This window comes from Triticum aestivum, chromosome 1D (assembly GCF_018294505.1).
Source record: "Triticum aestivum cultivar Chinese Spring chromosome 1D, IWGSC CS RefSeq v2.1, whole genome shotgun sequence".
Lineage (NCBI taxonomy): Eukaryota > Viridiplantae > Streptophyta > Magnoliopsida > Poales > Poaceae > Triticum > Triticum aestivum.
The window spans coordinates 374,343,447-374,358,108 of record NC_057796.1 but is presented as its reverse complement, the minus strand read 5'-3'; the positions used below and the strand labels follow the sequence as shown (position 1 = coordinate 374,358,108).

Sequence of the window (14,662 nt, the reverse complement as noted above, 5' to 3'; positions counted from 1 at the left end):
GCTGCCACTTTTATCTGTTTTTTTTCCTGATTAAAAAAAATGTTTTTTCTCTGATCTGAAAAAGGCTTTTCTCTGTCTTTTTAGCGGGGTCTGTTCTCTGGATCTGAACTTGACGCGAGTTTCGGCATGCTTGTCTGATGCCACGCCTTTCCCCGCAGGTTCGCATCGAGCGTAGCCCCTGGATCAAGACCATTCCGGGAGTGAGCTTTGTTGTTGTTCTGTTCTAGCCTTCTAGGCCCCTAAGCTTTGTTCTGCCCTTCTGATGGGTGGTCACCATCCGTCGTGTGCAGCACGCTAGCTACATCCATCAGGTGGGCCGAACGAGTGTGTAAACACTAAACAGTAGCTGCACTTGATACAGACACATCACAAAGCTGGCATGCACGGCCAAGGGTTCTTATTAAGCTATGTTTTCCAGCACCGAAAAGGCGCAGCTCGTTTTTCAGGCGTAACCATAATCCCCGGATAATTTTGTCTTGTCCTTCACGCAAGTTGCAATATCGGGAAGAAAAAGTTGCAACATCGCAAATCAGGCAATGGTTTTTTTTAGGGGACAAATTAGGTAATGGCTGGTTTATCTGGCCGTGTCGTTTTGGCAAATGCTCGGATCAGATTAATTGTTTATTCCTCCGCCCATTTCTCAAATGGAATGGCCTACTCTACTGATAATAATCATACAACGTAACCCACGTCCACGTCCCTCCCACCGGCCCTTGCCTTTTCCTAATCCCCCTCTACGCTTTGCACCAAATTTCCTGCAAAGGTGCTAACCCCTCCCTTGGTGCAGTTCAAGAGCCATAAGAACATCACAACACACGCGATGAGCCAGGCCAGTTAATTTCTTGCCCTTGGCCGGCCTACTTTCTGCTCCTTTTCCCTAGCTAGTGATATGATATTCCCCTTTCCCAATATCTTAACAGCAACGATGGAACAATGCTGCAGCCTCCTCGCGGTCTTTGTTGGCGGAATTTGTGCGATGCTTCAGAGGCCGGAGAACTGGTTTTGCTGAGGCTGATGGTGAATGGCCTGGAATTCTGTTGCTGTAGAGCTGACATTCTCTGGCATCATGAAGTTCCTGCAATCGAAAGGGTATACGCCGAGGGTGAGATGTGATTCTGAGTATTCATACTGTTGATGAGTGAGATCGTCGTGTCTGTCTTACTCGCGAGGACGTGAGGCCCAGATGGAGCTGAGGGCGCGGAGGCGGCGGTGGTACTCTCCGAGGGAGACGAAGCACCGGGCCGTCTGCCTGGTGGTGAGGATCCGCCGCATGTGATGCAGGGTTTGCTGTCTCAGGTTGTCGGCCTTCACTTGCAATGCCATGTTGAGAAATTAGGTCAGTGAAACGGGTTAACTGGCGGCTAGGCTGACAGGAAATATCTAATGTTTGTTGCACTATCTACATGACAATACACTTCAGAATGCAATTAATGATTGGTGGCGGCAGCATCGGATGATAACGAAAGATGCAAAGCCAATGTTCCTGCTCGAGACACGGGCTAGTTGGAAGCTTCCTGCCGGTTGCATATTGTACATCTTAGTTTGTGTGATTCCATTTTTCCTCCATAATCTACAATCTATGCTATGTAGGATCTTAACACAGATTATAATATATAAGAATATAATGGTATGCAGTTTCCTGTTTCTTTCTAAAGCCTTTAGATGTCTAAACTGCTCCAAATATCTACTCCAAAGTAAAGTTTATCCACAAACCCCAACCTAAATATCTCAAGTGGAGCAATTGGATGTCTCGATCTCCTTTTATTCAGATACGGGGGGAGAGGAGAACCTACAGAAAGACAATGCCACTTATTTTTCTACTAATCTCGTGGAGCAGCATGATCCTACTTTAATTCAAGGCTCCTCTGCTTCATCTCTCAGTGCTCAGGTTTAGGTTGTTGTATCACTTTCTCGATTACAGCTCATGGACTGAACCCTCGCAATTTTTACAAGAAGTGCAACAACATATATGTCATGCATGATCCAAGCTGTTCCAGATATATTTGTGCATCCGTAGGTGGGGGCTGGAGTGGATACACAAGACTTGGCCAGAAATGGGTGTAGGACACACGGAATAATTTATACAAGGCAAGAAGATGAACGTCATATTCTGATATTCCTACTTGGGCTTTATGTAGAAAGTGATAGGTGTTTATGCCTCTTAAGACATTTGTTTTATGTAATAATTAATAAAGAACCTTGTCCAGGACTCAACCAATTGCTCAAAATAATGGTCCACAAACATCAGTCAATATACTAGTTTATAAGAGACTAATTATGCAATCTGAAAAGTGCTAATGATGTTTATCTGCATGATCTAGCAAGTTGCTCAAACAAAGTTGACCATGCTACACAACCACATCTTATATATGAATATATCATTAGTACTTTCTATTTATCCGAAAAGTAAGACAACATTCTGTAGGACCAGCATTTCAACAATAATAAATTAAGTGATTCAGCTTAATAATGGTAAATATACTTCCCATACTCAGTTTTCAGCTCCAACTATTTTAGTTTTCTCTGTTAGAATTATTGTTCAGAAAATAAAAGGAGTGTATTTCTCTTTGTAAGTTCAGAAAATGGTTAATCATGCAAGAACATGGGATTTTGATGGCAGAGTGCATGAACTGCAACGAAGAGAAAAATACTGACCTCACGATAAAAGCTCTCGAGGTTGTCGAGCCTGTCAAGAGCTAGAGCCATGAGACCGGTATAGTTGGCAACATCTGCACCGTCATTGAGAGGGCCAGCGCCCACCGCGTCGGCAAGTGACTGGTGCAGCTGCTTTAGCCCCTGCTCGAGCGCCTCCTCGGCTTGCTCCGATGACTGCTGCAGGTTGCACATCCCCAGCAGCTGCTGTTCCGTTGACGGATCAAGCTGAGGTATCAGCATCTGATGAAAAGAAAAAGGCAAGAAGACTCAGCATGTAACATCGCCATAATCATCACACAAAGGTCAGACAAATTACAAGCACTAGGGTGCATTCATGTAGCAACTTCGCCCTATACCTTGAGGATTTCTGAAGGCCGGAAGCCGGCCATCCAGAGGAAGCACCGCTCGGACTGCGTCGCCCACATGCCGGTCATTAGGTGGAAGACGTCAGACCTAGCGAGCACGGCCCTCAGGTGGAACAGCTCGTCATGGTGTCGCATGCAGTCTTCGACGATGGTGCTGAGGTTCGCGTCGAGGACCTGGGCCTGCAGAGCGCCCTGAATCTCCGCCATGTACTTGTTGTCTTCGTCTAACCATCGGGCATACTCCATGTCGAACATCACAGCGGCTGTAATAGCAAATCAAGAAGTTGTTGAACCTGACGTGGTAACGTTGTGAAGTTTGTAATGCTCCAAGGGATGAGATGCTTACCGGAACTCATCTCTCCAGGCGCGCTACATCCTCCCGTGAGCAGACCCTGAAACGACATATTAAAGCGTTACAGCATATGGCAACGATAGTGGTGAACACTATTAGATGTTCTAGAGAATTGGAACCTGTGAGCGCCCTCTCTGAAGCTCTTGCTCGATCTGCTGAAGCCTGATCCGGCCTGTTTCTAACTGCTGAACATAAGCCTGCAAAATAAGTGCAACTGTTCTCGTGAGAATGTGTTTTTTTTCATCCAGTGATTTTTTCTATGATTGTAATTGTTTTGCACCTTTTTTCTCAGCCTGCTTTTCCTCGCAGCTTCTCTGTTCTGCGCCAATCGCCTTTCAGTCTAAGAAATAAGAGATGTGCAAGTAAGAGTATGGCACAATAGTGAAATGCAGGGCCATGCAAGCAACAAACTGAAACCAAATGAATCTCACCTTGGGATCTACCAATTTGCCATCTTTTCTTGTGGATCCATGCTTTCTCTGCATCAGAGTGGTAGACTTGGAAGTTAGAACAGTGTGCAATGCTAGGTAGTTAACTAGTTATACAGTAAGATACCTGGAGCTAAATTCCTGTTGGGTGTTGCTACCACCTATAATATAACCTATTCACTATGAGCTTTTTACCTGCACGTCTCTCTCTTAAAACAGTAGCAGTGTCTATAATAGTTCATCTTTGTGAACTATTGAAAGAGAATGTGCTACTACTATTGTGGTTGTTTTATGTTCCAAGGAACAGTTCAGGTGGTTATCATGTTGCTTCTATCCATCAAAAGGAGGAACATAAGATCACTATGATGTCGCCAATCATCTTTTTGGCGACTTTTTTTTTTGTCTTGGACCAGCCTTGACCATATGATATTGCCTACTCTCCAGCGGTTCTAGAAATATGCCATTTCCCAGTGCCCGCCCAACGACCACCATGAACTAGGTTTTTCTATTCAAAGGCATATCTAAAACTGAAAGGACGCTCAAGCTCAAAGCACAGACCCAAGTTTATGCTTCTGAAAGCAAACCTCTTTGAGGATGCATTGAAACGCTTAACGAAGAACTTGTCCAAAAACGTAAACCATGATGAAGACGACAAAGTATTGTATATATCAACGTTGACACTGTTACGTACCTTATCTTGGGCTCCTGCATGTTGCTGAAAGCTTGGTGCAGTGGCTGGTGCAGCCCCAAGTCCTTGACTGTAGTTGTAATCATCAATGGTCACCATCAACGCCTCCTGCTGGTCCTGCTGCTGCTGCCCAGAGTCGGTCCTCATGCTCACTGGGGACACCAACTCGGCCTGTGACATTGTGTTCTGGGCGGAGCTGGAGTCAGTGCTCCCTACTGACTGCGAGTTCCCCTGTGAAGCAATTAATCCAAGAAACAAGAGGAGGCCGGCAGGCAGACGAAGACAGTGAGCTAGCATGCAAGCAGTTAATTAACCAAGAGCAACTTTCCCCCAGCTGCTGCGGTCAGAAAGGAACTGTAGGAGCCTGCGAATGATCTAGAGAAGCAGTGCTTACACTGTATGGCTTCTGTAGATGACTCATTGGCCAAGAAGGGAAGATCTCCAACGTGGGGGGCCTAGCCGCAAGATATCCCGCCGCTGCTGCTACTGCTGCTGCTGCATACATACAAACGGAATTAAAGGCCTTGTCAATCGCCCTCTCCCGCAAGAGGTTGCGAAAATGTAGGCAAAGAGAGGAGAGAGAGGTGAGGCGTGGGGGGGTCGCGGGATCACACCATTTTTGCTGTTGCCGCACCTTGCCCAAATTACATGTGGTTAGGGCTCATGGCTGTGTTTGGCAAGGCAAAAGCCAGGGCGTGGTGTGCCTGTCTATCTATGCCGTGTGCTGTGGGGAGGGAGAGGGGAGCAAAGACACAAGCCTTTCTCTCATGCAGGCGGTTAAGGTTCGGAGAAAGGGAGAGAAGAGATCGATCGGAAAGGCAGTTATAGTCTCTTACACTTGGTGTGGGCATCACTTTCGATCATGACAGGATCGACACCGGCAGCGCAGGTGCCATGGATAAGGGCCTCCTCCAACTCGCCAAAGTAAGCAGCGGCTGCCGGTTGCAACTCCCTCCTGGATCACAAAGCAGCAGGCGCACAGAATTTAGAGCCAGTGATACGGTGGTATATAGATAGGCATATGCAATATATGACAGAGCAGATAAAAACTAGTGAAGCTTTTTGAAGAATGTAAAGGCAGCATGAAAGATTAGAGAGGTGGATAGATAAGGATGAGAGGCAAAAAGATGGAGGGTAAGAGGAAATCACTCACAGGATCCAGGCCTTAGGCATTAAGAAACTATTTGGTTCGTGGGAAGAGGTGTAACCCAATAAGCACAAGAGTTGGATATATATAGCACAAGAGTTGGTTATAAAGGTGGTTAAAAAGAGGTGATGGGAGGGAGGGAGGGGAGAGGAGAGGAGGCCTATATTTTATAGCAAGCAAGAGCCGGAGTTGAAAACTAGTAGATGCAAAAAGGAGCAACTTTAGCTTGTGTGTTGTCTTCGCACGTACTAGCAGTTGAGATAGCAGAGAGAGATATAGACTAGAGAGCGGAGGAGCAGTACAGGAAGTTGGCAGGAGGAGGAGCGTGGCCTTGGATTCCATATCCAAGCGCTTGGCCGAATGGTACAGCTCTACCACGATCACTCGCCATCCCCCAAGAACTCTCTCCTTCACCCTGCTGCAGCATGGCAATGAGTGGAAGAACTCTACTCTGCAACAAGTGAACAGTAGGCCAGTGAGCTATGCATGTACGTAGGAAGTACGATGTATTCAAGACTTCAAGTATACAGCGAAACTATAGATAGATTGGAGAAAGAAGAGGAGCATACCATATGATAGGATGTTGCCTCCTCTCCTGTCTGTCTTCTCCCACACTGTCAAATCGAATCGCCCTTGGAGTTTCACCTACCACTGTACCGCGAAGAAGATATTGTGTCCTTTTGAACATGCCCTACGAGCATGTGTCTCTTTTCAGATTTCACAGGCTAGAGAGAGAGACGATGAGAGGGGAGGGGAGATAGGGGAAGGATGTGGTGGGGCTTTCTCTGTCAGGAGACCTGTCTCCTACTATACTGCCCCGTAACTGTAACAGCCCTTCGTCTCTCATTGGGCGCCCTCTGGCCTCGCTGCTGCGACGGCAAGTACTCCCAGCAAAAAGATCATTGAGGAGAGAGAACAGAGGGACAGAGAGATAAGAGGAGGGAGTACACAAGACTTCATTTTCTATGTGCAAAATAGGGGGTTTGAGCAGTTCTACAAATGTGTAAAAAGAATGTATATTTTGGGGGGCATGAAATGTGCTCATTTGAGATTATCCTTACTTCCGGCTAACAGGTCAGTATCACTGCCTTGTCACGCGCCAAATACTAAAAGGATTTCCCTGTCGAATAGAAATTTAGTTTTAGCGCTGCCGTTTTGCTCTGTTTGCAAATGCTTATGGATCGCTATCGGTTACGAGTATATATTAGTGCTTAACCCTTTGGATAAAGTAGGGGCCACGAGTATATATGAAAGCAAGTGCGGTGAAGCGAAAGTGCATTTATACTCACTGGAAAGCTCTTGGCGTCTGAGTTCTGCGCAGATTTGCTTAATCCTTTGGCCACGGAGAGGCCGGGAAGATCATTTCACGTGCCTTTCACCCCCTCAACCTCCGAGGACACGGTTCCTGTCTGATGCACTTGGGGCAGAAGAGAGAAATTTGCAAAGAACAGTCAAGTTAGGAACAGAATGCTTGAAGCGCAAAGATGAACAGAAATGGCAAATTCATGGCACAATCCTTGACCATTAACCTTATACTGTTCACTTCCACAATATGTTCTGTAACCAGGAACCATAGGCATCACATCACAGGAACAGAGCAAGTGATCCACACTTGATTTATATGGATATTACTGGTTATCTGGGCACGAATGTATACAAAAAGAATATCTGAATACCTATTTTCCATGAACAATCGACCAGTCATTTCTGTAAATGTGCAGCAGCCCTCTCCTTTTGGGGTGTCAAATACAGCAAATGCAACAGTCAGTTTGCAGCTTTAAAAAAAGGCTACAACAACAACAACAACAAAGCCTTTAGTCCCAAACAAGTTGGGGTAGGCTAGAGGTGAAACTCATAAGATCTCGCGACCAACTCGTGGCTCTGGCACATGGATAGCAAGCTTCCACGCACCCCTGTCCATAGCTAGTTCTTTGGTGATGCTTTAAAAAAGGCTCAGAAAAAAAATTGCACAAAAGGTCAAACCTTGGAAGTGCATTTGGTTCTGAAATCATGGTACAAAGTACAAACAGAAATCTCTGGTAGGTTAAATAATGGTAGCTGAACCTTGAGCACTGTGGCAGGCAACTGAAAGAAACCACAGTCCTCATCAAATCACAGGTTCAGACTTAAGAACTGCAAGTTGGGTATCATCATTAATAAAAACATAAAACAAGACAGATAAAGGGATTGATCACAAAATTAAGAAGAAAATGGAGAATTTCAACTGCTTGCAACTTGCTAATGCCAATTCAGATTTCCTTTTTTAGGAATCCAATTCAGATTTCTTATGTCAATAACATTTTCCTCAAAGGACCGTTAAAAGTAAAGCCAGAGAAATCACGGTTACATGAGAATCGTCCTAGTGGAGGCTCATGTGGCTGGGTTAATAAACTCAACTAAGGTTGCAGTGATGATTTACTTTAAACATTCTGTTATGTTAAATAATTATAACCTTTTATATGCTGACTTCTGGATGTATATTACTCCTCTGTAAAGAAATATAAGATCGTTTATATCACTATATTAGTGATCTAAATGATCTTTAATTTCTTTACAGTACTAAATAAGATTGCTCCAGTGTTCCAGACTCTGTAGCTCAGTTCGAAACCTGTGATCATGTTATTAATAGACATATAAGACAAATCCAACATCTCCAGCTTCTGCCTCCTGTTATGCAAACAGCTGAGTCCACCAACGCATCATGTCATGTGCAGCATCTTGACGTGACTATGTGAGAGGATTGCTGAGGACTTCAACAATCAACAGACAAGTGTTGAGCAAGGCAGAGACAGACGATACTTATACGATTTTGTCATGTTACCAAATTCAGCATCACCGAACTTGTGTGGTTCTTCAGGTAAGTCAAACAGACAAACAGTTACGGTGCGATTTCCACGGTACCGAGAGGCCCAATGCATGCATCAACATTTGGTTCTACCCATTCGTTCACGGCCAATAAACCTAGTTCATAGGCTCATCCACCAGCCCGGCGCTACGGATTCCGCACAAATAATTCGAAATTAAAGAGCGGAGACGCGGACAAAACGTGTGAGCCGCGCTGGCTACAAATCAGAATATGGGAACCACGCTGATCCGCCTTCGACTAGGGCACCCCTGAAAAAATTGCTGCGCCCTGGGGGGTAGGAGGAGGAAACCAATACCTTCCCGGGCGGGCGATGGGACGCGACCGGGGGCGAGATTATGGCTCGCATGCGGCGAGGAGCGGAAGCGATGATGAGGCAGACGACTTCTGCGGGGCTCGGCTATGCTGCGGGGCTGGCGGAGGCGCATACCGGCGTGTGGCTTTTGCGGGCGGCGCGGGGAGGCGGGGAGGAGAGAGACGACGCCGACGGGGACAGTTGGCGGAGAGCCGGAGACGGAGCAGAGAGGCATGTTTGGGCGTCGCCGTTGGCCCGTTGCAATCCGCCGCTTGGGCTTCTTTGCTTCGTACGGCGTTGCTGTAGTGGGCTCTTGGGGCCCAACCGAGCCGCTATATAGGCCGCAATTTTTAACTTGTTATTACTTCTTTTGAATTCATGCTAAAAAAACTTCTTTGAATTCAATCTCTCTCCGTCTTCCTGTTCTAAGAAACAAATCTTCGCCTTCCACTTTGCTGACTGCTACAGCAACCATGTATTTTTTTTTTGACAGCTGCTACAGCAACCATGTATATTTCCCTTAAGAAACTTTTTGATAGAACACCAATATAACATAGCCACACACGACGCCGCAACACATATTGAGTAATGGAATCACAAAGCTTCAAGATTGAGATTTTGACCTCCTTTTATTCCCAATCGCAAAGCAAACTTCGTTGTTACTTGGTTTCAAGTTGTGAAACAAAATTGTGCGTCGATGACGGAGAATAACTCCAGAATTCACCATCTTTGCTAGATAAGATGGGAGTACAAACATATGGAGTAAAAGGCTTGCAGAGTAAGAGCCAGCTCTTTTGCTGGCTTCTAGAATAAGTTGGAATAAGTTGCATATTGTTTTAGAAGCCTACTTGGTTGGGCTTCTAAAATAAACTAGGTAGGTTGGACTTCTAGAATAAGCTGGGTAGGGGGCAGTTTATTATAGAAGCCCAAAAAGGCACCAAAAGAACTGACCTTAAGTTGGTGGCTCGAAGTAGCACCAAGTCGAGAGAAAAAGAGTGTCAGGTGTGTCGTGGTTTTGTCACGGCAGATGTCCTAGAGAAAGGACTTAGTCGTGGAGCCATCGCTACAGGTTAACTTAAAGGGGTTAAAGCGGACAAGGGACGCAAGAGAGTTTTATACTAGTTCGGCCCCTTACGATGAAGGTAAAAGCCTACGTCTAGTTGTGATGGAATTGCTAGGGTTTCGATGACCAGGGAGCGAATACGCTTTGCCTGAGTCTCGAGTTGTTGTCTGTTGTCCTTGGACCGCCGCCGGGTCGTCCCTTATATACATGGGTTGACGCCCGTCGGTTTACAGAATCTCGAGGCCGGCTCATAATCGTGTCCGGCTCGGTCTCTGCTACTTCTATCTTACAACACAAGTTTACATATCAATGCCGGTTTATGTCTACAGGCCTTAAACCGGCTTTGGGCCCTGGGCCTTCATAAAGCGTCACCGTCTGTCTTCATGGACTTCAGATACACATGAACTACTTATGGGGTTAACCCGGCCTCTCCTGGCCGGTTTACGCCCAGTGGTAATATCCTCAACATTAGGCCCCAGATTGATTTGAACTGGTTCATGTCAATCCTCAATACTCAAGAAAATTTCTTCTTCAACATCTTCACATGATCTTGTGAACCGTCGTGACATCATCTTCTAGGACCATGGTAAACCGCCGTGACGTCACCTGTTATTTAAAACTATGTATAATCCACCTTCATTAATGAGCCTCCGACAATCGAGGCGACAGCTCCGCCTCATATCCAAAATTTAGGCTCCTCGATTTTCGCGCCTGACGCTTATCTTTCTGCCCTTATAAATAGGGCCAAGGGGTCTTTCCATTTTTCCCCTCATGCCTCTTCGCGTCGTCGTCTTCCTCGCGCCGACCGACCCTCCAGCTCTGCCGCCGCCGTCGTCCTTCGCCTCTGCTTCAACAAAGGCCGCTGCATCAACATGATCGTATCAGAGAAAAGCGGTGATCCTCCGCTGGTTCCTCCTGCACCAGTAAGTCCCTCTTCTTCTCGCCCTAGATCCGCCATTAGGGTTCGGTGTTCTTCATAGCTTGAAGCTGTTCTTCCTTCGGTAGCACCAATGGCCGGTTAGATCTGACTATTTTCAGCGCCTTTTGTAGTTTAGACTCCTTTCTTCTTGTTAAGGCACCTGCTTGATATCCAACTCATCTGAACTCACTAAACTTTTTGAGCGCTTGATATTAGACCAGAGTATATTTTGATTATCCAACGCACGGCAGATCTGAAATTCTCATGCCAAACTGTGAAACTTGTTTTTCCCTTCACTTATACATCTTTATACTTATACCTTTAATGCCAAATTAGGCGGTTTAACTTCACAGATAAAATGATAACCCGGTAGATACCATTAGTCCCCTGTTGAACCGCCAATGCATTCATCATTATACTGTTTCCATTGTCAGACTCCGGTTTACGAATAACCAAATCTGGTTTATCAATATGCTTGTATCCTTATACTGATGTATAGTTGTCCACTGTAAATCTTAAACCGGCAATAATCATGTTTCAGATTTCCATTGCCATGGCCAAGCAAGTCTATGAATGCAATTGGGCTCCCTCTCGAGTAACCAAAGAGCAGTTAAACAATCTTGTTAAAACGGGCGCTTTAGCCAAAAAAGATGTCATCCACTGGAGGGTCCCTGGCCTGAAAAGTCCTCCTACACCCAAGGACGGAGAGGTAGTCGTGTTTGCTGATCATCTCGGACGAGGTTTTAGCCCTCCCGGTTCAAAAAATTTCCGAGATGTACTAGCCAATTTTCAGCTGCGCCCTCAAGACATCGGTCCCAATTCCGTGACCAACATCTGCCACTTCCAAGTGTTCTGTGAGGTTTATCTGCAAGAGGAACCTACAGTCGAACTGTTTAGGGATTTCTTTCACTTAAACCGTCGCACAGAGTTTTCGGATGGACCCAATACGGAACTGGGTGGAATGGCGGTTCAGAAAAGGAAGGAAGTCACCTTCCCTCATCCCAAACTCCATAGTCACCCCAAAGAGTGGAACCAGACTTGGTTTTATTGCATGGATACATCTCCACCTGATGAAAACCCCCTGCCGGGTTACCGCCCTGAACGCCTTAGCAACACACATCCTTTTCCTCAGAGGTTGACAGCAAAAGAATGGGCCAACTATGCTCCCCAATTATCAAAGCTTAGAGCCTTCATGGCGAACGGTTTGACAGGAGTTGATCTTGCTCGTTGCTGGATAAGCTGGAGTATTCTGCCCTTAAGCCGGCGCTCCGGTTTGATGTGTGAGTATATGAGGAGTTTGAAGGATTCTCAGCGGCACATTGACATTCAGCTTACAGATGCAGAAGTCACCAAGGCTGTAAAGAAAATGCTGAACGAACCGGAGGCCGTCTGTGCCCAAACCAGACTACTTCCTTTCTGCGCTTTCAACAAACCGCCAGCTGTAAGAATCATATAATCTTTTTATCTGAAGTTGCTTTTGTCCAAATATTCTCTGAAAGTGTGATTATTTTCTGATAGGGTGATGATCCATTCTGGAACAAGAAACCACCACAAGACAAACCGGTCAAGCCGCAAGATAAACCGGTCAAGCCAGTTCGTCGAAAGACCAAGGTTATCAAAAAACCTGCCAAGAAAAGGACCACTGCATCCTCCGAGCTACCAGCTGATGACGATGTGGGTAATCCGGAATCAGAGGTAGAACTTGACTCTCTTGGTTCATTTTTCGTACATCTCATTGACAATGATTATTATCAGGACGACGCTGAAGGCAGTCATGCTGATGACGTAGAGGTAACCATTCTTTCCTCCGATTCAGATCCTCTGCCAACATCAAAAATCCGTCAAGCAAACTGGAAAGTAAAATTTTCTCACCCCCTTGCTTACTTGGACCCAAACTTTCTTTTGAAGACGCAGTAGCACGAGGCTCGCCGCACAACCCGGCACAGCGGCCAGGTAGTTACCTCCGCCGGTTTACCGAACAGTCCGGTTCGGAAACACCGATTAGAGGTCTCTTATCCCATTGATACTTCATGCCCCAAAGCAGGTTGTTTCCGCCAGCCTCTTAACCCGTCTGATTCAAATTATCAGGGTACTTCTCACTCATCTTCTGGCGAGTCATCGGCCACAAAACTTCCACCCCTCAAAACGGTTCTTGGGTGAGCTATACACTTGTTGTTATCCTTGATGTTGCTATTTTGATATAATGTACTGATCCTCATGTTTATTTTTCTCAGCGCCAAGCCCAGACCCAGCAAGAAAGCTCGGTTGAATAAACTGGCTGATGAAGACGTGGCTGTTGAACCGGAGAAAACTCCAGATCCTGAAGAGACCAACATTGATGCCATACTGAATGACCCACCGCCTCAAGATCATGACTTCGTTGCTGAGCAGGCAGAAGTTGACACCACAAGCCATGCTAACCAGCCAACCAGCCCTGTCCGAACTGACAATAAACCGGCAAGACCAGTTAAAAATACTGACAAACCGCCAACCCCAGTAACGGTTGCTGATGACAAAGATGATGACATTATGATTACTGGCACTGGCCATACCACTCCGGGCAATCCTGTCGTTTTGTCAAAGCATATTGCCAAAGATGAGCTCTCTGAAATTGGCAAAGGCAAATGGAACGCCAATTTGTCAAATTATGTCCATCTGTATGCTCAAGACCTTCACTCTGGCTTCCTGAACCGTCTGTACACCAGTCGTGACTATGAAGCCGGTTTGGTAAATATGATGAAGGAGCGATATGAGGTAACTTCATAAGTGTTTATCTCTTATATTTAATTGCAGTTTATCAACTCCAGTAGCCCCCGAGTGACGGTTTAAGATACCAATTTAAACCGGGACTTAGTAACAATTTCATGTTTGCAACAATGCATCTTAACTTCACTGATGTAGCCCCCAAGGGCCGGTTTAACTTTATAAAGATGAACCAGGACTTTGTAGAAGAATTCCCATATCAGCATTTTATGAGCAAATACACATTAGCCCCCAAGTGCCAAGCTTAATACTTGTATTGTGCTTGGGACTTGTAAAAATTTCTGATTAAGAGCAAATATGCATTAGCCCCCAAGTACTAAGAACATAACTTGTTATGTGCTTGGTACTTCAAATATGTACTGTCAACTCATTATATATCTGTCTCTTTATAGGTTGAACTGAGCAAGAAGGAAAGCCAAACCGCTGATCTGCAAGAGAACCTCAAGTCCCAACAAGCTGAAACCTCCAAAGCGAAGGAAGAATTGACCTGCGCTCTAGGCGCTATGGAGAAACTGAAAGAGGGCTTCAACAAAGAGCGGGCGGTTTGGGAGACTGAAAAATCCGCATTGATAAAAAGGGCTGAAAAAGCAGAAGCCGCTCTTAAACCGGTGGTTGATGAACTGACCAGCGTAAAGCGGCAGATTCATGCCATGACTGCTGTTGTGTTCGGTAAAATATCTTTTCCTTAATACTTTCAACATATATCTCCCATGTGTTGTCGGTTTACTGATGTGTACAATGGTGCAGGAACTCGCATTAGCCATCTGGGCTCTGATGTACAGAAGAAGTTGAAAGCCGCCTACACGCTGATAGAGCAGTTATATACCGGTGCACAACGGATCATCTGTGCCGCTTCACACAACAAGCCTCCCCCCACTTTAATTAAGGAAACCTTATCAAGGTTGTCGATGCTGCCTGCCCGGGTAGAAGAGCTAAAGAGATCTGCTGCAAGGGCGGGTGCTTTGACCGCACTAACCCGGGCAAAAGCATGGGTACCTGACCTTGATCCGGTGGAAGTGGCTAAAGGCTATCCCAGCTTAAAAGAAGATGGATCGGAATTTGATCAGGAGGATCTCCGCGCCATAAACCGGGAAGTACGTCCACTGGCTTGTCAACTGGCTGAA

General features: G+C 45.8%; 1 protein-coding gene across 13 annotated transcripts; it reads right to left on the bottom strand.

Moving 5' to 3' along the window:
- Positions 1 to 509: 509 nt before the first annotated feature.
- Positions 510 to 9,071, bottom strand: LOC123182179 (transcription factor TGAL5). 13 transcript variants are annotated; one of them, XM_044594657.1, is made up of 16 exons: positions 8,797 to 9,068; positions 7,312 to 7,366; positions 6,925 to 7,052; positions 6,205 to 6,326; positions 5,938 to 6,086; positions 5,325 to 5,443; positions 4,883 to 4,983; positions 4,492 to 4,719; positions 3,804 to 3,851; positions 3,653 to 3,712; positions 3,492 to 3,569; positions 3,367 to 3,412; positions 3,012 to 3,283; positions 2,656 to 2,895; positions 1,163 to 1,305; positions 510 to 1,075 (listed from the first exon to the last, which is right to left on the bottom strand). In XM_044594657.1, exons 4-16 carry the CDS (start codon positions 6,205 to 6,207, stop codon positions 982 to 984), a joined length of 1,581 nt encoding a protein of 526 aa, XP_044450592.1. In that variant the 5' UTR covers positions 6,208 to 6,326; positions 6,925 to 7,052; positions 7,312 to 7,366; positions 8,797 to 9,068; the 3' UTR covers positions 510 to 981. The 13 variants fall into 13 exon arrangements, with proteins under 13 accessions (XP_044450592.1, XP_044450593.1, XP_044450591.1 ...); XM_044594658.1 differs by lacking the exon at positions 7,312 to 7,366; XM_044594656.1 differs by having other exon boundaries at positions 6,925 to 9,071.
- Between the last annotated feature and the right edge of the window lie 5,591 nt (positions 9,072 to 14,662).